This window comes from Xyrauchen texanus, chromosome 44 (genome assembly GCF_025860055.1).
Source record: "Xyrauchen texanus isolate HMW12.3.18 chromosome 44, RBS_HiC_50CHRs, whole genome shotgun sequence".
In the NCBI taxonomy this organism is placed as follows: Eukaryota; Metazoa; Chordata; class Actinopteri; order Cypriniformes; family Catostomidae; genus Xyrauchen; species Xyrauchen texanus.
This window is the reverse complement of record NC_068319.1, coordinates 27,972,307-27,993,901: the sequence shown is the minus strand read 5'-3', so window position 1 is coordinate 27,993,901 and position 21,595 is coordinate 27,972,307. Positions and strand designations below refer to the sequence as shown.

The 21,595-nt window shown below is 39.7% G+C and overlaps 1 protein-coding gene across 2 annotated transcripts in view; it reads left to right on the top strand.

Annotated features, from left to right (window-relative positions):
• The window catches only part of LOC127636826 (CDC42 small effector protein 2-like), a 47,143-nt gene that overhangs the window by 4,143 nt on the left and 21,405 nt on the right, over positions 1-21,595 (top strand). Inside the window, exons 1-2 of one of the 2 annotated variants that reach the window (XM_052117579.1) lie at positions 12,452-12,576; positions 15,818-16,138. In XM_052117579.1, the coding sequence (XP_051973539.1) occupies positions 16,085-16,138 (54 nt within the window). In that variant the 5' untranslated portion in view covers positions 12,452-12,576; positions 15,818-16,084. Of the gene's footprint in view, positions 1-12,451; positions 12,577-15,817; positions 16,139-21,595 lie in introns of those variants that run through there. The other variant, XM_052117578.1, reaches the window with a different exon arrangement.

The following is a 21,595-nucleotide window of genomic DNA, read 5'->3' as shown; positions in this document are numbered from 1 at the left end:
CATTGGCATCATTTAAAATATACATTGAGAATGCTCTCCTATTTTTAGATCCAAAATCTTGATTAAAATGGATGACTATAATTCATTGGAAACGACAGTTTTTAGTAGGTACTGGTTGAAAAACAGAGTACATCAATTTCACTCAGACTCTCGTCTCATTGGATGGTTCAAGGTGTGTCTTTTGACTTCAGACTGGCATAGTATGGTGTTATAGATTGCTGAACATGTATTCTGTTATAATTTGGGAAAATAATAGCAGCTTTTCCACTATCGGGCCGTGCGAGCAAGGACTATCAACTGGCCAGCCTGGGCCAATAGCCTCGGACCTCAAGCCGGAAGACCAAAATCGGTCTGCGTTTCCCACCATTGGGCCAATAACCCTTGCAGCATTGCCCTACAGGGCTGTCAAATTAAAATGTGAATATTTGTCAAATTTAAGAAAATAACAAAATACTAAAACTGTGCATTCGATTTTTGGATGTATGCCAAGAACTGACAAAGTCTACAGATCGATCGCATTATTGCCCTAAAAAAGGCTAGACACAGCACAACAAATACAGTTTAACAGAAAGCAGGTGTCTCAAGATGCCGTTGCTTCTTGCTCTTTCATAAGTGTTTTTCAGACTAAGTAATTTTGTTTTTTAAGTGCTTTGTCAGGAAAGGCTTTCAACTTGGAAATGTGTGTCTCGAGATTCTCTCGTTTTGTTCCATTCTGTTGTGTTCCATCTGATTGAACAGCCCCTGGCCTGTGCTCATTGTCTGAGCCACTTCACCAGTCCAGCCGAATACCTCTGCTATCTAGGAATATTGCTACCCTACATACAACTGTAACGAATAAAAAACAATGTGCTATTTCGCTGTTATTATAGCTTGAGTCTGGGGTAGTATACTGTGGCATCAGTGCAAGTGAGAATATGGACTGACCGAAACCTTTTATTTATTTAATTTATGCACATTAGGTGAAAATGTAATGCTCCTTTTAACAGCCAGGAATGTTCTTAATAACTTAATGGTAATGTATGTTTATGTATTTATTGTGCCCACTATGTGGACTAAGAAAACAATGTCAATTTAAGAATCAGCTGACTTTAAAATTAGAATATTATGACAGCCCAATTGCCCTAAAACCCACCCATAATACGCTGCTCTGGTGCCAACTTTACACACCCCACCCATTTCACAAGCAAGAAGAAAGCTCAAGCTGAGGTATCATGTTATCTAGTAATAAGATAGATAAGTTAGACAACTCGCCAACTGTAACTGCCATGGTGTCCCGAGTGATCTCTCCACTAACATCAGGACAATGTCCCAGCACACCATATATGAAAGTTCACCAAACCATGGAAAGTAATGTCTGCATTTTTTTCCCCGAACTTGTATCGTTGTGTGCTGGATACATAACCTGGCAAATTCAGCAAAACTCCGCCTTTGACATTGAACCCGCCTCAATCCCCGGTTAGCCTTGTTTTGTCCAAGGGTAATTGGCAAGCCAAAGGCCATTGGCCCCAAGAAAACCCAGAGGATGCACAATGAAGCCCTCGAACGTGACAGTGGGAACGTAACTGGCTCTGGCACGAACTAGCACACCCTCGTTTGGCCCGATAGTGGAAACACGACTAATTATTTACTTCTCAGCGCTGACTGGAATGACTGGCAACACATAATGATGTAATTTGTCAATTTGTTCATGGAAATTACTTGGACATCCCATCACTATAGTTCACCTAAAATATAAAATGATTTCAGACAAAAATAAATCCTTTAAAGAATGTCCAGAGTTGTTTTCCCACATGCATGCTACGACTGTTATGAGACTATTTCTCTTCAGGAGTTTAGAACAGTAAAGATGCCTTTATATTCCTTTAGTCTCGAGTTCTACAAATGCAGGTATCTCCTGACACGTGCACTCTTGACTTGTACATCCACTATTGTTGTTTTTACCTTCATCACCTGATATTTAGCAGTGATTACATCCTTTTATAGCGTGACAGCATTATGGGTCAAAATGTATGTGTTGCCACTTGGTGAACCCCAAAATTAGTGCAAATAACTTAAAGCCCAAACGCATTCTGCTTGTTGAAAGATGCACGGTTAGAAAAATTGGGCTACGTGTTTTGTGCTTGCGTACTGTATGCAGACGCTCAGCGTTTGTGTCTCACCAAAGTATACTTTGGGCTTGAGGCTATCAAGCTACAAGAAGTTTTTAAAAAAGCACTCAAAGATAGCTTTGTATGAGGAACCAAAAGGTGTGAGGGACAGACCGAAATTTGACCGTAGTAGTTATTTGCTGAAAATCGTCCCCTGCACCGAACCTCTCAATTTTTTTATTCAATTAAAATATTGCGCATCATGACATGTCATGCCAGGAATAGCATAAATACAAGACACGCAAGAATTAATGCCATTTGACTTCATGATGTCAAAACTACCACCATACCTCTTGAAGCGCTATATTAGAATTGAACAAGATTCGCAAATGAGATTTGAGTACTAAGGCAGACAGGAAGACTTACAGCGAATAATGACTTAAATTTCATTCTGTTTCAGTCTATTTATTTATTTCCTTTTTGGAGCTTCATTGTATGGAAAAGAGCACTCTGAACATTCTGCATTATATCTTTTTTATATTCCATAGAAGAAAGAAAGTCATACGGTTATGGAAAATTAGACTTATGGTCTGGTCTCGTCTGGACTGCGATAAACTTCTGTATATCTGCCTGCCAATCAGATAAAAGTTATTTTCTTGCAGATTTGACAGTTCCGGAATTTACTTAATTTATGTCTTAAATTATGTCTTAATCAGCATGTTTGTGTATCACCAGTTTGCCTTGCATTCTATTAAAGAACATACAATTTGAATCATGTTGGAGTACATTTAATAGCTGAAATAATCTAATCGTGAATCGGCCATAAATTTGATAAAAATCAAGATTAAATGTTTTTGCCATATCGCTCAGCCCTAACCAAACATCCGCTGAATTCTGTGAAAATGAGCCAAGTTGCAGCATTGCTCGGCACTGTAACCAACTAAACTCTGCTTTTTGTTGTGCCAAGCAATATGTTTGTAGAATTACCCATTCTGTATTTTCGTATAACTAAGTTTCTTCGTATTCGTCTCATATAAATAAAATAAACCGGTCTTCAAACTAATTCGGTCCATCTCAAGGACTGCAAGCTTCTGATAGAGCTGTAGCTATTTTTTGGATAGCACCCAATTATGTGATCTAAGAGCAAAACAAATGATCTTTATGTTGTGATAAGCACAGGAATCTGGCTAAATTCTCAAATTCAAGACAAAACAAGAGGGTATTCCAGGACTGGTTTAATACCTAGATGGTGAGATAGCATTTTTTACTCAAGCCATCAAATTTTCTTGTAAGTATTTGACACGCTGTTAAGCCACGTGTTTGCAGTCATCACTGCAGAATGCTCCGGAGTGTCCTAATCTAATCTAGACTCCATATGATTCTCTTTAAGAGATCCTCCCATACTGAAGACCTCTCCTCTGTGCGATGGTCAGAAATTCCTTGAGTAATTGTACTTTGGCATTCGGCCTTGAGAGCTTGTGGCATTGCAGCTTTAATTCAATTTTGCCCTTTGCAGAAGAGCCGAACATACTTCAGTTTATAACATTATGCAGTATTCATTTGGGCTTGAATTTATGTGACTGATACTAAACAATGTACAATATTAAGTAGTGTTTTACCTTGGGGTATTTGGGTTACCCTAACAAACTTATCTGGCACCTTTCCTACATGGTGAGATTTATGATTTAAAAAGAATAGTTACAAGTAAGTTAAGTGAATGTGAGCTGAACCAGAAGGCTCTTTTCTGCATAATTTTCCTTCAACCTCTGAGAAAATGTGTAAAAGCACATCATTGATGTTATTTCAATCACTTTCATGAAGTGTACACTTTTTCCCTGCCTGTTCATTACAGCATGACATGTGTTTTTAAATCAGCTCCAGTGAGAGTATCTGGGAACAGGGTTAAGAGGAAGTAGTTTTTAACTTCAGACATTCATGTCTGGAGGCCGACACTATAAAAATACTCTGGAAATTAGATGAATTCAAACCTTGCCAATCAAATCAACTATAAACCGGACACCAGGCAAATTTGGTCTGCGTTGTCATGCTTTAGAAACTGTATTTCAGATCATAAGGGACATGCTAAATGGTTTACATGATTCGTATGTGCATCACGAAAATCATATCATGATTTTGAAGATGATTTTGAAGTTAAAATGGAAGACTGAAGCTTTGTTCCTAATCATAGATAGCTGCCTACATAGGCAGTATTTTAAGGCATCATAGGTCAGACTAATCTCACGGTGAAATCTGAAACAGTTTGTCTACTTCTCCTTAAATAAAATCGGTCTGTGCTAACCGAAATGAGAAACACTCCCCCAGTGGCCAAAGTGGTAAGTGTTGTAGGGCATATGGGCACTTGTGAGCTCTATATTCCAGGTGAAATGTCCACAGAGGGGTGCCAAAAGCAGTTGTGAAGCAAGTTGTTTTCAGCTGTACAGGCTGTAATACAGTGAAGAGAAAGCATATTTTATAAAACGTATCCCCCCCACCCAAACCTCAAACATAAACCTAACCAGCAGTGGAGTAAAATTTAGGGTTACAGAGGAAAATGAAACCTCAGAATGACTTTAGTCACTGATTATGCAAACGTAATTACTTCCTGGTTTCAATGCGAGATCCGAACCTGGGTCTCCCACTGATGCAATGCGCTTTTGGTTGCGACTCAGGGAAAGGTTAACCGACGCAAAAATATCTGATATCAGATGGTGCTTGTTAAGGAGTTGGCATAACGTGGCCGATCTACTGGAACTCTCAGAAACAACATGCCAACTTCTTGTGTGATCATGTTGTATAGGTGCAGTCTGCATGTGAAGTTTGTTTTAAATGATAGTCAGCATGATTATTGCCTTCTAAGAGACCTTTTTTATACCAAATTACAAGTCAACATTGTTTGAATCCTATAATGCATTGCAACAAGCTCAGTGAAAAAATCCATCCAATATGGCGGACAAAGAAATTTTGATTATAAATATAATTCATTTAATACTGAAAAGTAGCAAGTAGTGCTACAACTGAATAGTAGTTCAGACTAATGCTTTGTTTTTTGTTTGGGTGTGCTATGTATTTTTATGCATATTAGAGTATTGCATCATTAACTTAGCAACTTGCTAATACCAAACTCTGCTGAAATTAATTGTGCACTGAAATGAAAATTCTTGTCCGAAACCAAAATGTCTGGACACACTGGACTGGAAACCAAAATTATTATTTTAAAGTAGACATTGTTTGGAATAATTGAACAAATTCTTGGCAAATGTTATTATTAGGGATGCACCGAAACCACGTTTTCTATTACAAAATGTATTATAAAATAGAGTAAACAAAAAAGTTCGGTGTTCATGCCCAAAAGGGTTTTTGAGCAGGGGGATCACCAAACTAGATCGCAACCTTACAGCCCTTCTCACCTCCTGAAACACAGCAGACACCCACTTTTGAGGAAACATTTTGACCAGACATGTGTATTCGGTTTCGGTTATCAGCCCAATATGTCCAGACATTTCGGTTCCAGCCAAACATTTTCAGAAACGATGAGATCTGATGCTGTTCTCAATACATGATTTAAGTGAACTGAAAGATCAAGCATCTACATCTGAGATGGGATTAGTGTGGACGCTCACATATTGCAAACCACAGCACTGCAAACAGCAGCGTGACCAGATATTTTCTTTTTAAACGCATCCTTTGCAATTCACAAAACTACTCTATGGCTTCAAGAGACTTTGAATATAATGCATTGTCATATGGAGTACTTTAATGGTTTTGTATTTCTTTTATGTTGTAAAGGAGCTTGACAAGAATGACAATGACACACAATATCACACTTTATCGGAGCACTGGAAAACGCTCTTTATTAATGCGCTAATGACCAAGAGAACGATCACTTCACTTCTGGAGATGTGGGCTTTAATGTACAACATTCCCCCAGAATGTTTCGATTATCACATTTTAAGTGGAGTCAAATAAAATAATTCTAAATCATATAATGTTAACATTCCTTTTATTTATCACAAATATATAATAATTAAAATAATTATAAGTATAGTATACTTAATAGTTACTTGTGAGCAAATGATGGCAGAGTTATAGTGCTCTAATTGAAGAACAGTCCACCTGACCTGGAGGGCACAGTGGTTATGAAGATTGTGATGTCTTCACAAGATAAGTCTTCACAACCCAGAAATGGCAAATATTCAGGAATACCATTTATAAATATGCACAAACTGATGTTTTGAGTCATGTATGTGTTTCTGAATTCCTTTAAGAAATCACATTGTCATCATGCCTAGATCTTTGCGCAGACAGTAGTGGTTTTATTAAGCAACTGGTCAATAGTTGAAGTATCTAGGTATTTGATGTTGACTTTGCCAGTTGGCTGTAATGGCCGTGTAAGGCAGGGCTTTGTTACCTCTTTCTTTGCAGAGGGCAATAAACCCTCTACCATTGGTGCAGACATGCAAACATGTCATGCCAGACTTGGTGACATTTGTGGTCAAAGAACATCCTTTCATGCATGCTGCAAGGTGTGATGCATCAGATACATCATGCTGTATCTTTGCATTGAGTTGAAAATGCTTCTTAGATCTGCGATCTTCTGCAAACAACACAGATACCATATCACCACAGTTTTGCTAAACCTAACAGTTTTTCAAACGTGCAGTCTGTCTGTCTGTCTATCTGTCTGTTCGTCCGTCCGTCCGTCCGTCCGTCCGTCCGTCCGTCCGTCCGTCCATCCATCCATCCATCATCCATCCATCCATCCATCTACTGTGTCTATCATCCATCCATCCATCTGCTGTATCCATTCGTCCATCCATCCATCCATCTGCTCCATCCATCCATTGGGAAATAAACCCTCTACCATTGGTGCAGTAATGCAAACATGTCATGTCAGACTTGGTGACATTTGTAGTCAAAGAACAGCCTTTCATACATGCTGCTAGGTGTGATGCATCAGACACATCATGCTATATCTTTGCATCAAGTTGAGAATGCTTCTTAGATCGGCAATGCTCTGCAAACTACTCACACAGATACCATATCACTACATTTTTGCTAAACCTAACAGTTTATCAAAACGCTCCACCTGTGTTACATGTGGGTCAACTTGATGACATCACTGTTCCGCAAGCTTTGTGTGTAGCTGAAAATGGCAGGTGGAGAAAACGAAACGCTGATAGAGAAGCCCCCTGCATTTAATTTTCTATTTGCAGTCAGTTACAGCAGTGACGGTCAAAAGATGTTTACAAAACAGGCACTGTTTGCAGACATCGCTTGACATGAGTGCTGTATACTGGAAATATATGTAAATAATGCAGGTGAGGGTTTATGTAAAACATGCACGCAAGTTCTTTCTGTTTCCTTGCTCAGCTGTAATCTGTCACGAGTGTCAATAATGCGCTTTGATTCATGAGATTAAGATGCTGTTATAGTAATACATTGATACATGATTAATCATTTATGCCGACATCACCCAGGGAAAGAGACGCAGGTGAGCCGAAACTGCACACACTCCCTTCCATTTTTATGCAGGCACTCAGAAGACATGAAACAATAACTAAAGCACTTGGGGTGTTCATGTGGGATTTTCATGTATGATTAAAATACCCAAGCAGCATTACCACAACATCCCTTCTCGTATGCATTCTTATAGCAAGGTTAATCATTTTATAGTGATGTACAGCTTCCTAATGTCATGGTTTTGTAACAGTTACCGTGACCCTTAAACTGTGAAACAAACTGAACCATGAGAAATTTGAACCATTACACCCCTAGTGTCTGTCACATCCATCCATCCATCCATTTATCCATCCATCCATCTATCTGCTATATCCATCCATCCATCATCCTATCCATCCATCCATCCTGTATAATATACTGTATATCTTTCTATCTGGCTTTCTGCCAATTAATTAAATAATTTTATCCCCTTTTTCTCACCAATTTAGAATGCCCAATTCCCAATGCACTCTAAGTCCTCGTGGTGGCGTAGTGACTCACCTCAGTCTGGGTGGTGGAGGATGAATCTCAGTTGCCTTTGTGTCTGAGACCGTCAATCCTTACATCTTATCACGTGGCTTGCTGAGCGCATTACCACGGAGACATAAGCTTCACGCCATCCACTGCATCATCCACTGCATCATCCAGCACAACCGAGAGCAAACCACAGTTTAGCGACCACAAGGAGGTTACCCCATGTGACTCTACCCTCCCTAGCAACCAAGCGCCATTTTGGTTGCTTAGGAGACCTGGCTGGAGTCACTCAGCACACCCTGGGATTCAAACTCGTGACTCCAGGGGTGGTAGTCAGCATCTTTACTCACTGAGCAACCCAGGCCCCCTCTCTGCCAATTTATTAATTAATTTATTTTGCTTTCATAGTCAGGGTATAATGATTTATTAGCGATTAAAGAGGAGTAAGACAATGTAAAACGTACCCCCCGAAACAGACTTTATATAATAATTTCTCAATAATTTCTTAAAATTTCTCATGCCAAGACAGGATGCTAATGTGTATGTGCACACTGAAAATGACAGTTCAAACTTGCATGAAACTGTACTCGGTCTACCATATTATTATTATATAATTTCAATCTATCCTCATTATTTTAAAGGGAAAGCACAGCTCTGTTATGTATTTTTAAAAGCATAGGATCAGTCATGGAAGCCGGGAAATCTTATTTGTTGTTAATTTCATCTGTCTGGGAGACGTGAGATTAGCAATCAGTGGTTTTTAAAGGCTATCTGACAGTTAACGGAGACAGGCAATGAGTCTATAGAGGCCTGAAAGGATGTGATCTTGTGATCTGGATCACAAAAGAAGGTCTTGTCTAGCGGTTATCGAGAGAAAGCTTGATTACGTCAGAATGTGCTGCTGTCACAGTGGAGAGAATTTGTGTCAAGGTACTTAACTCTCTCCATAGGAAGAAGCGGGAGCCATATAACAATCCAACTTGAGTCTTTTTATTTTCACAAAAATGTGTTCCTTTTCAGCCAACACTCAAACACACACACATAGCTTTGTGCGTCTCTCTCTCTCTCTCTCTCTCCCCCGGCAGTCTAAACTGCCCTTTTAAATCCCTCTCCACTCTCACTGCAACACAAAACAGCTGTTAGAGGTGATTTCTCACAGATGTCAATCCTTACCGTACTCACTCTCTCTGCCTCGCTTTCCACAGCTGTCGCTCAGCCACACCCCTACTAGTCTGAACAGAGGGTGAAAGCACGTCCCAACAGATAGTACCGGAGGGTGATGACCACCAACTTGATGGTCAAACACTCCTTCTCGATTGTGCTGTACCTAGTTTCTCTCATTGAGAACTTGTGTATAATTTACAGCACAGGGCGCTCATCCCCTCCAAAATCTGGAACAGTACCACTCACAAACCCCTGTCTGATTAAATGGAGAGAGAAGTCAGGAGAGTGCAATAATGGCCCACTGCAATGTGCAGCTTTAACTTGTGTGAACGCCTGCTGACACGGCCTGGCCCACTGGACCGGATCTGTTGCCCCCTTTTTAGTTATATCAGTCAGCGGGCTGGTGACGGTCGAATAATTTAGCACAAACCGACGATAATAGCCAGCCAGCCCTAGGAAATGTCTCACCTCCTTTTTGGTCTTAGGTCTTGGGCAATTACTGTGGTCTTATCAATTTGGGGCCGCATCTGTCCATGACCCAAGTGAAAGCCCAGATACCGTGCTTCCACCCGTCCAATTGCACACTTCTTAGGGTTTGCCGGGAGACTTGCCCATCTCAACGACTTCAGGATAGCCCTCAAATGCTGCAGGTGCCGCGGCAAATCGTTACTGTAAATAATGATGTCATCCAGATCTGCGTCGTAAGTGGCGTGCTGTCTGAAGAATTCTGTCCATTAGCTGGTGAAATGTATCCTTGGCCCCGAGCAAGGGTGACAAATTGGTGTAAACCAAATGGTGTGGAAAATGCAGTTTTTTCACGGTACATGGGAGTTAAGGGGATCTGCCAATATCCCTTTGTTAAATCCAGTGTTGAATAAAAGTGAGCCGCACCTAGCCGATTGAGCAGTTCATCAATCTGAGGCATCGGGTACTTATCAAACCGCATTGACTTTTCTATAATCCACACAGAACCGGATCATCACTCTTCGGAACCAACACCACAGCTCACACCCAGTCTCCAAGTCACTGTGGGTTTCTTCTATTTCCCCCATGTCTATCATGACCTATAATTCTTTCCAAACTACTTTTGTTTTGTGCTCTTTGTAACCGATAGGGATGACTGCATACCACTACCCCTGGGGTCGTTTCAAAATGGAGGTCTATGAGAACATGTCAGAGAATTCTCCTTGCAACCGGGCAACCTCCCTGACTTGTGACGGTGAGAGGTGGTCTCTGCAAGTGACCAGGGGGACTCGAACGATGGCTTTTAAGTTCACCTCCAGTCCGAGTTCCTCTCCAGAACCACTGCCGCCAAAGTCACGGGGACCACTCTCTCCATAGTTTTAGGAGATTGAGGTGGAGCCCCTCATAATCAATTTCCCTGACTCGCCGTGTGACCTCAAAGCGGCCCTTGCCATTAGGCGAGTAATTTACAGCTAGATGTGGGGTGTAAGAACTTTATCTCCCAGTGCAAATTCCTGTACCCCTATTATATAGCCGTCTTTTGTTTTTGGCACCATTCTGACTGTTGTGCATAAAAATACCAGGAGATTAGCAGTTACAGAGATACTCAAACCAGCCCATCTGGCACCAACAATCATGCCATGATTGAAATCACTGAGATCAAATTTTTTCACCTGATGGTTAATGTGAATATTAACTGAAACTCCTGACCCATATATGCATGATTTTATGCATTGCACTACTGCTACATGATTAACTGATTAGATAATTGTATAAAAAAGTTGGTGTACAGGTGTTCCTAACAAAGTGCTCCATGAGTGTATATAGGTTGTGGATTCAATTGTGCACCCCCTGCCCCAACCGGCTACCATGGCAACAAACCCAATGATGGAGGAATTAAAATCCCCCTGCAACAATGGAAGCAATTGTGCTGCGTAGCGCTTTGACTATTGAGCTTCAAAAAGGGCAGCTGGATTTCAAGCTACCATTTTTACTGAGTTGCATTTCCTATGTTGTATATTGATCTCAAGTTCATGTGTTCATAGCCAGTATTCCAACATTAGCACTTTTGATTTTTTAAGACAAAAATCCAGGACTGAGAACACGAAGTCATGTCCTAATGCACTTATGTGGAACTGTGAACATGATGAGTAATTTAAAGTCTCTAGATCTCTAGATCGGTGGTTATCAGCTGGTCTGTTCTGATAGGGTCTTGGACCACATGGGAAAATAAACAATGCTAAATGCAAAAAATTAAATGCAACTAACCATATAATTATGTTTAGGGAACAACATATTTTATTGTTTATGTCAAAGGCTGTGTGTCAAATAAAAAATCTAGGGTTTTGGTGTTCAAATGTATCTGTCACATGGTAGAAGCTAACCAAATTAGGTTCTTGTCAACATGGACAGGTTGCTTGACAACCTCAAAAACAAATAAACAATTTTAGTACTGTTTTGGGTTGCAACTTTATGTCCAGTGTAAAATTGGGTCTTCAAATAAGAACCAGTTGAGAACCAAGGGGCCTATTTACACATTAGTTACTTCATGTGTTTTGATCGATCATGTTGCTGATCAGGTCTGATCGGGTATGCCCATGCCATTTAAACTTGGCCACATTAATGGGTCTCCCCAAAACAGATACAAATCTGATCTACTACTCCTGCGCTATACAGAATTATAACAAGGTTCACTTCTGTGACAATAATAATGCAGGGCAGCGAAAGTTTGCTGCACTTGATACAGCTTACAAAAACCGTACTTGGTTAGCATTACGATACGCCAAAAGCTGTAATGTGCTGCATTTTATTTGTCCTTTAGGGGCTCCCAAACTTCCATTAACGTATACTGATATAGATCCGTTGGGGAGGAGTAAAGTTTACGTATGTGTCCTTAGTTTGAGTTTTTGAGTCACATCTTATATACAGTTGAGTGATCGGATTGCTATCTGTCTCGAATGCATACTTGGTCTTCATGATTATATAGCTATTTAGTGACCAAGTGTAAATACTCATTTTCATTGGAGCTAGATTTGCAAGCATTTATCCTTCCCGGCGTTGCTTACGTAATCTGCACCAGTGTGGAAAACTCTTGTTTAGTTGGAGGATGGCGCTTACATAAATGCCTCCAGTGTGGTGGGTCCGTTGGGGTGGTTGGAGGTGGAGCTTAGATCAGGAGCGCACACGAGCCCTGGGTTGGGGCGGGAGTCAGTGATGCAATGAATGAATGCCACTTACCCACTGATCCGTAACTGAGTGAGAGACAAAGGCCTCCTGGAGAGCGGAGCACGGTCGGAGCTCAAGGCTCCTTAGTCCTGCTCACACTGGGTGGTAAATACACTAAGGCTGCATCTTGCCTCTCTGCTCAGTTCATCATTGGAGCAGCATGGTGAGTAAAGATTGGTTTGAATTCCTTTTAAAGATTGTAGTTAGTTGTTCACTTTGGGCATTGTTGCATTTGTACTGTATGTGATATGTATGTTGTATATGATTATATGAGATCAGTTATGTCTTTCTTGAAGTCACGGGCTGAATTATTTTAGGGTTTAGTGTTATTAATCTAACGAAGTTGCTAGTCTGTTTTAGTTGTTATTGGCGTGTTAATAGTCTCTAGTGTTGTGTTCAACTAGTGGGTCGTGACCCAAAAATGGTGCAGGTCTTTGCTGATAGACCCCTCGACTGTATGACAGCAGTGAAAAAAAGGCTAAATGTGAATATCAAGAAAAGTATAGTTAATACTCTAATTTCAGATTGAATGAGCAGCGTTTAGAAGCCATAGTAAAATAACAATAGCCTAAATGCACCTATAAACCTGTGACTGCACATTCTATGTAAATGCACCAAGCTGCTACGTTTAAAAAATTTCCCTTTTGAAATGTCAAACTCTTTGATATTCTGCCAAACTTTTTTTTTATTTTTTATTAATTAATTAAATTATATTATAGTATATGTGTCACAAATGTCCACATGTTTTTAGACTTCTTAAAAGCAAGAAATAATCTTTGAAATGAAAATGTAATGTACAGTTGAATGAAAATTGACAGTACAACTCAATTCTTGGTTCATTTCACCATCTTGAACATATTCTGGTGATTGGTCATGTTCAGCCACATTATTATAATCTAATTGTGGGCTGCAGTCTTGTGCCTTTAAAGGTGATTAATGGTCAAGCCCAGCATGTGGTGGATCCAGTTCATCTTGAAATAATCTCACATCCTGTCCACTCTTAGATCTTCTATTGATTAGTCCAAGATGAAGAGACTGTGTTGAAACCAGACACTGTCACATCAATGAAGAAATCAAAGGAGATAAAAATACATGGATAATTTTAGCAGCGGAAGACAGCACACAGAGAGCCGCTCTGTTCCAGTGCTCATTTCCATACAGATTTGGCTCACGCATTTTAGTTCTGATCGTCTGTTCTCAGCACAGGATGTACCTCTTAGCTGCATTTGTCTGCCACCTTTTCTACAGTCATATGAATAACACATTTTAAAATAGTTAGAATAGGACATCTTGTATTGAAATTCTCTTGAAATAATGTTCATTTCATTAAGATATGAAGTTTAAAGGGTCAGCTCTTCCAAAAATTACAGTTAATTCATCAATTACTCTCCTTTATATACATGGTATTGGCTAATACACTTCAACCCTTAAACTCGGATTTGCCTGCTGGCGAGCCCACGAGACGTAAAAATAATTGTCAAAATATTAATAACTACAGCCTTGACCAATGCAAAATAGGTATCATTTGAAGCTTAGAAGCTGTACTTTACAATGCAAGTAGGCATTATGACCAAGACTGAACAAGTTCTTCGAAATTTGCAGAGAAGTCAGAAGTGTTCCGTTTTGATAATTTATATTAAAAAAATTACACTGTACAAATTATTGCAATCGATAAAAACATCTAACTCATCAAATAGCAATGTGTCATATGTTGTTGAAAAGCTCTCAAAGAGTAGAATACATCCAGCCTATTTGTTTTACTCATGGAAAACAATATATTGAGGAATAGATAAGTAAATGTCTTTGACCATTATGTTGGTGATGCTTATATGCTGCGTTTTCACTTATAACTTCTCGAGAAATAAAGGGACATAAAATATACCCACACACATCGTAATCGGATGCATAGATCATTAGATAATAAACACAAAGCACAATGTTACATATGGCCACCAGGATCATCACTCAATGATGACTCAAATGGCACAGAATGATACTCATTCAGTGAAATCTCATGACTGAAATAATTTCTGTACGCTATGTATACCTTTAGTCATTGTTATGTTTGCATGTGAAATTAGTTCCTATGTACAATTATTATGTGTTATTTGTTTGGAGAGGCTTTTGGACACATGGAGACATTTTTGTAAACTAGGATAAATTATGTTTGTAATGTTAGAACTTTTGATTGCTTTGTCATATCAACACAAATTGTTGATCACATGCAGTTGACATGATTGGGAACAAAACAAAAGCAGTTTTTCAGAGCCACTTTATTTACACCCAGAGATATATTAATGTCACATCAGAAAAATAAGATGAAAAGTACATATTTGGCTAAATGTTTCTTAGGCTGTCTCAGAATTTATCATAAATTATATAATAATTTTTTTTCTATACAATGATAACAAACACTTGACCCTCCTTGTTTTTTCTCTCTCAAGTTATTAGACTTTAATTTTGGCATGCCACTAAAACAGGAAATCTCTAAAAACACCTTCAGAGCTTAAAGGGTTAATTACAGCAATTATATATGTACGTATATATGCTGAAATTGAATAAACACCTTTTTTTACATTATTAACGAAAATACTTGGAAACAAACAACTTAGAATTTGATCTGAGCACGAAAGTTACATTTCAAGCAGAATACTCATTGGGGTATCTGTATTAACTGAGCTTCAGATGTAAAATAAACAGATGCTGAGGTGCACTTTGGCGATCTATATAGTGACTAAGTGGTCATATTTCATTCCTTGAGAATGAGAACTTGTTGCATTTCCTTTCTAGGTTACATTTTAGTTAACCAATGCACCTCTTCAATAGAGATTTGCCATGCTGTGAGAAAATGCCAATGTTCCCCTAATTTTTATGTTTGTCAGGTGTTCACTGCACCTGCTTTTGATTGTAAGCATTTCAAGTGTGTTCTAGTTTATAAATGGATTGTTAATTGTGTAATAAGTGTTCAGCTTAAGGAAAGTGGCCTGTGTTTAGTGGTAAAATTATACCCAGCCGGCTCTTTAATGCTATGGAGCGATTTATTGGCTGGAGCCGGGGACTCTTGACACTAATTACTTTAACAAACCACCATTAGAGTTTCCAACCTTTGTACCCCCTCATCTAGATGTCAAACAGTAAACATACCTCTGGGATTGGAAACATTGTACAGCTGTTAGCATCAGTTTAAACTCATCACCAAGAACAAGCCACACACAGCCTCACTGGACATCCTGTCCTTAGTTTCCAGAAGGTGGAAAGCCATTTATGTCGGGATTTAGAAAATGGAGTGTTGTTTCCCGCTAATATGTGCATATGTGGGTCTCACAGGCAATTTCAGGTAAATTATCTGCAAAAGGATCTATCTATGTTGAAATGATCTAACAGAATCTTCCTGTGTCCTGCAGGTGTGAGTGTTTATTCAGTGTAGTGAGCCGTATAGAAGCTTCCTGTCTGGATCTCTGCCACCCCTCAACCCCCGCTGTTCTCTGCCACTGTTCAGCACCTCAGGCTGAATAACTCCACCATTATCACAGATTGCACCCTTGAGACCAGCCAGCTCAGATCAAGATCCTTCAGGAACTAAGACTCAGTGAGCACTTGTGCCCCGTCCAACCCCCCAGAGCGCCTCTGGGCACACTGGCACAGCCGAACTGTAGGACTGACTGCTAGTCATGAGTGAATTCTGGTTGTGCTTCAACTGCTGTATCGCCGAGCAGCCGCAGCCGGTAAGAACTATGATTGTGCTCATGACCTTCAGAGCTACATGAACCGGGGAAAAATTTTGGGGTCTGTTCTAAAACCTAGTGAGTTGCCTCCTTCCTGCATAGGCAGCTGTCTAAGACCACACCCACACAAATCCATTTTTGATTAGCAATTGATTTCTGTACGTTTACTCCTCTCGTCCTTCTTAGATCGGCAATTTCCTTCACCAAAAAAAAATGCCCTCCATTACCGCATACTTTGAAAAACAAAATGACATTAGGAAAGTCAAAAAAGGTATAAGTGTGGATTCAGGATCTTAAACAACAAGGAACCCCATAAGTGACTGATTTTGAATGCTCTACATAGATCAAATAGTTTCAACTCACATAAAGCGCTCAAGAGTTTCGACTCATAATTGATTTCAAGATACACAAATTTTGGGTATAATATTGAGTATTCTGTTGTTTTGAAATATTTTTATCAATGCCTTTGAGTGTTAAATGAATAATAAGTATATTTATAATCAAAAGTTCTCTTAATTTGTCTGCCATCTTGGATTTATTTTTAAACCAAGCCTTCTCTGTGATGTGATGCTGTCCCAAGTCGGCAATATATGTCTAGCGAAATCATAGAAAGGACGTCTGTGACATTTAGAACTAAATCTGTACATAAATAAGCCTTTTTTGAGTTTGTTTCAGTGGTTCGAAACAGCTAGCTAAATTTGTGCTTGTTGTTAAACACCTTCTTACTGCCATTGGCTCACTCAATGGCTGAGCATGACCCGGAGCTCCACATACTTTGACGCCAGCGTCTTGTGCCGGTTGATTTCTTCCACAGTGGAGTGCAGATTTGCAAACATTTACACCCATTTTTGCAGTAGTATTGATGTCTTTGTTAGAAAGCAATTATAAAAACCTTTTTCGTGATCTTACATGGATTATATTCACAAAATTAATAATAAAATACAATAACAAATTGTAATATTGCATATTATTAGCACATATCCCAAATTATAATTTGCAGCAAATTTGCCGCTCGTTATTTTCACATGCAAATAAGCATTTGATTCATGGCAGAACCAGTGGCAAACCTTTGGCATCAATGGACAATTTGCCGTAAGTTTTCTGAAAAGCTCATTTGCATGTGAAATGTATCAGTGCAGAATTAGCGGCAAGATTTTCGTAAGGGATAGCATATTAGCATTAGAATTTGTGCCATTTTAATCCAGAATGTAAACGTATTAAAATCTTCATAATTTGGCTTTATGTGAGGTATCTTATGAGGTTGCATAATTTAGTTATTAAACTTTTGGAACAAACTTTGCATTGGAAGTGCCTCTGATGCCTTAAAATGCTGCCTCCAGAGGCAGCTCACTAGGTTTTTGGAACAGAACCATTGTGTTGTTCTATCCTTGTTACCTGTCTGCTTATAATATTGGTTAAGGTTTTAAGCTTTCTCACTCTTAGGCCCAAAACATACTCAACATATGCAAGTATGTGAACTCAAATGCTTATATCTTACATAAGCTTGATTTTGTGAGTTGTTGCATTCTAAAATATGTCTGATCGCAGTTTAATACACAACGCAAGTACCCTTAATGAAAAAACTATAGAAATTCGAATGGTTTCCACTAGGGATGTCCTGATACCGATATTGGTATCAGAAATGGGGTCAGATACACGTACTGTACGTGTAAAAATGCTTAAATACCAAAAACCAATAACATCTGACGTACAAATGTCATTCCATAAACATTCAGCACATCAATTAAAATCGCATTATGTCCTAGTGTAATTATTAAACCGCAAAGGTTGTGATTTAATGAGATAAGTATATAGTTTGCATGTGCTGCACGCTTCAAAGTGAATATGTGGAGCTGGTGTTATGCTGACACCAACTGCTCATACCTTTTGGAGCTCTTTGGGTCATACGCAGAAAACACCATCTTGAGCACTGCATGCTCTGTTTGTAACAGATGACAGCAAGCAGAGCACTAATTCACATTGTAGCGCGAGGCACACTGGGTCACGCAGCGACTTGCTTTTCCGGAGGTGAGAAGCTACCCTCAAAAACACAGAAACAGAAAGGGCTTCACTCCACAACAAAAGCTTCTGCCAAAATGAAAGCTCAATTTAAATGGAAAAAAGTACGACAGAAATAAATCACTACTATGTAGTTATGTAATGTTCACTTTACTGCAACTACTACTAATAATAATAATACAAATAATCATCATAATAAATCAATACTAATTGTATTATATTTAAGCAATTTTGCACATCTATGATGCTCTTTATTTGACCAAATGTGACAGAATTTTGGGTTGTGATGTGAGGGTCCTGTATAAAATCACTTAATTGTAAATACATTATTATGTTGAAAATGATTGCTCTATGCCCTGCGATGGACTGGCGACCTGTCCAGGGTGTCCCCCGCCTTTCGCCCAATGTTAGCTGGGATAGGCTCCAGCCCCCCGCGACCCTGTACACAGGATAAGCGGTTGACGATGGATGGATGGATGGATGGATGATTGCTCTATTTTCTTTTGATTATATGACACCATTCATTTGATATTTAGAATATTGAATATTAATTTGATATTTAGACACCATTTTGATTAAAACGTGTAATGTTGATATGTAAATCACAAAAACGAATCAAAACGTATAGCTGCAAGCAACAATTACTGGGCCAAGCACCAGCATGGCAACCACTGCACATTCCAAAGACCACATTGTCCAACCCATGACTTTCCATTTCATAATTTACTGTGCACTGCACCACACACTGCATTCAGTAAGCTCAATACAAAAATCTCAAACACATTTCTAATGCATGATTACTTAGGTGAGTATCAAACCAGGAACCTTCCGTTTGACATTTTATGGTTATAAACACTGCTCCACTGGGCTGACAGCCACCAAAAGGAACATACTATTCAGCAAGCACATTACAAAAATCAATATAACTACAATACTTTTTACAGAATTACATTCAACTGTTTGGAGTTGAACCCACAACCCTTGAAACAATAAACCAGTGCTTCAACACTGAGCCACACACATGTCCACTGCATGGCAAAGAGACATCCTGAGGTTAGAGTCAGCACAAAACTGTAGGTTATCTTTTGAACTATAGGTGGTGCTATCTCCAAACTGCTTGTTCATCATCAGGACTTGATGATGCATACCAATTTTCTTTGAAATCCGACAATGTATTTAAAAGATATATCATTTTTATTAAGTGGTGGAGAGGCAGTATGGCCGATATGGAAAACTGGTATTGTTGAAATCTGCATGACCTAAGGAATGCACAGACACCAACCCCATGATTTTAGGACATACAGTTAAAAAGTTAAGGGCAAAAAAGCAATTTTTCACATTTCTTGACCCATAGGTGGCGCTGTCGAGAACAATCTGTATGTGCCTTCAGACCATGGCCCTCATGAAGCATACCAAGTTTAGTTTCAATTGGACAAAGCATTCCCAAGATACAGCCTCAAATCTGATTTCAGAGCCACCTTAACTATTTGTTTGCATAACTTTTCAACAATGACAAATATTAAACTTCTGTATAATTAATTCTATGTGGCTCAGTCTGGAGATTATTTTGAGCGATTTTGTACACAAACCAGGCAAAGTTTGAAGGAGCAGAAGTAAAAAAAATTATAAATAGCATAATCCAAGATGGAGGCCACTGTAATGGGTGTAGTTTTAATATAAGGGGTCCTTTGGAATCACCAAGGAAGGGTAATCAGACAAAAATACAATTTTGTCTCTTGGACAAACAGTAAAAAGATATGCACATAAGAATAGTAAAGATTTAACATGTTAGTGGTGCTACAGAGAATGTTCTAGAGACCCCAAATTTGTTATGGGGGCTATTCATGACCACCCCTATCAGTGTGCCAGATTTCATAATTTACCTATCTACGGTTCTATGGGCTGCCATAGACTCCCACTGGGAAGGAATAATAAAAATACTAACAGATAAAATAGGTGCCACAGCACCTTCTATGCTTGGCCCCTAAAACAGGTATTGGTATCAGCGATTAGTAAATTAGTAAACCGAAAATAAAGTATCTGTACTCATACTTGTTCTCAAAAACAAAATGGTATCAGGACATACCTAGTTACATTACAAATATCATTATGAGTGTAGTGTGTTTTGGCCATATTCCATAAGGATTTGGTTTGTATTGGTTTCCATTACTGAAATATATTGGTCTCTATCCACTAAACATAACATTCCACTGTAACAAAGTTTGTGATGGGGTGCAAGGAGGAAGCGGGTGTCAGCAAGATCCAACAGAAAAGGTATTTTGTTTTAACACAAAACTAGCTTTTTCAGCACTTCACTCTTTAAACAGGCACACAAGTCGCTCTCGGCACGTGGTAGCTCTCTCTCCCTCACTGGCGTCTGGTTTGCTTTTAAATCCGTCTCCCAACTCTCACTGCAATGACAAACAGCTTTTATAGACAATCATTGCCAGGTGATGATCCTTACCATTCTCATCTCCTGATCTCGCTCTCTATTCACAAGCAGACGCTCAACCATGCCCCGGCCAGGGAAACATCCAGCCACCCAGATATCAACGGGTGATCCACGTGGAGTGGGGCGTGATCCAAACAGGGTGAAAGCCCTTCCCAAGAGGTGATACCGAAGGATGAGGACCATCCACTTGATGGCCAAACACCTTCTCAACGGTGCTGTACCTCGCCTCTCTCACCAAAAGCTTTCGGCTGATTTTTGAGGTTTGTACGATTGGGAAGGGGCGAGAACACATCCATTAATTCTCTTTGCAACCGTCACGTCTGTTATTTGCAACGGTGAGAAGTAGCCTCCGCAAGTGCCCGGAGTGCCTTGATTAGCTTTTAAGTTCACCTCTGGCCTGAGCTCCTCCCTCTCCATTACCACTGTCGCCAAAGCCACAGCGACTACCTACATTCATGGTTTTATGTGGTTGAGGTGGTAAATTTGTTGTGCTTTTTCTCACCCTAATTGACCCGCCATCGGGTTATGATGAGCCGTCAGGGTTGTATCCTCTTTTGTCTAAGCATCCTGCATCACTTGATACAACCAATCATTTATAATAGAAAAATACGGATATGAAAGTGCGATGACGTTGATCATCAATCACTTTCACTTGGTTGAAGGGTTGCCCCATTGGTGAATCCTCTTAGGTTTGGGGAAGTCGAGACTCCATCTCCCCAGTCGAGACTCCATCTCCCCAGCCAGCACATAACAAATCTTATACGAGACGCTTTGTTACGGGACCCATCCGCACAAATTTCCGCAGTCTCCGAAGCCGGTTTGGGAGTGGGCACCCCCCTTTTCCTGGGAGGAGGAACAGGATGGAAAGAAGGGGAATGAGGAGAGACGGGAGAGAGCAAGAACAATCTCGGGGCTCGCCGGCATCCAAATACGCCACCTTGTGGTCCTCTGCCAGCTAGATGGCTGTTTGGAGCAATGCTGGGCGG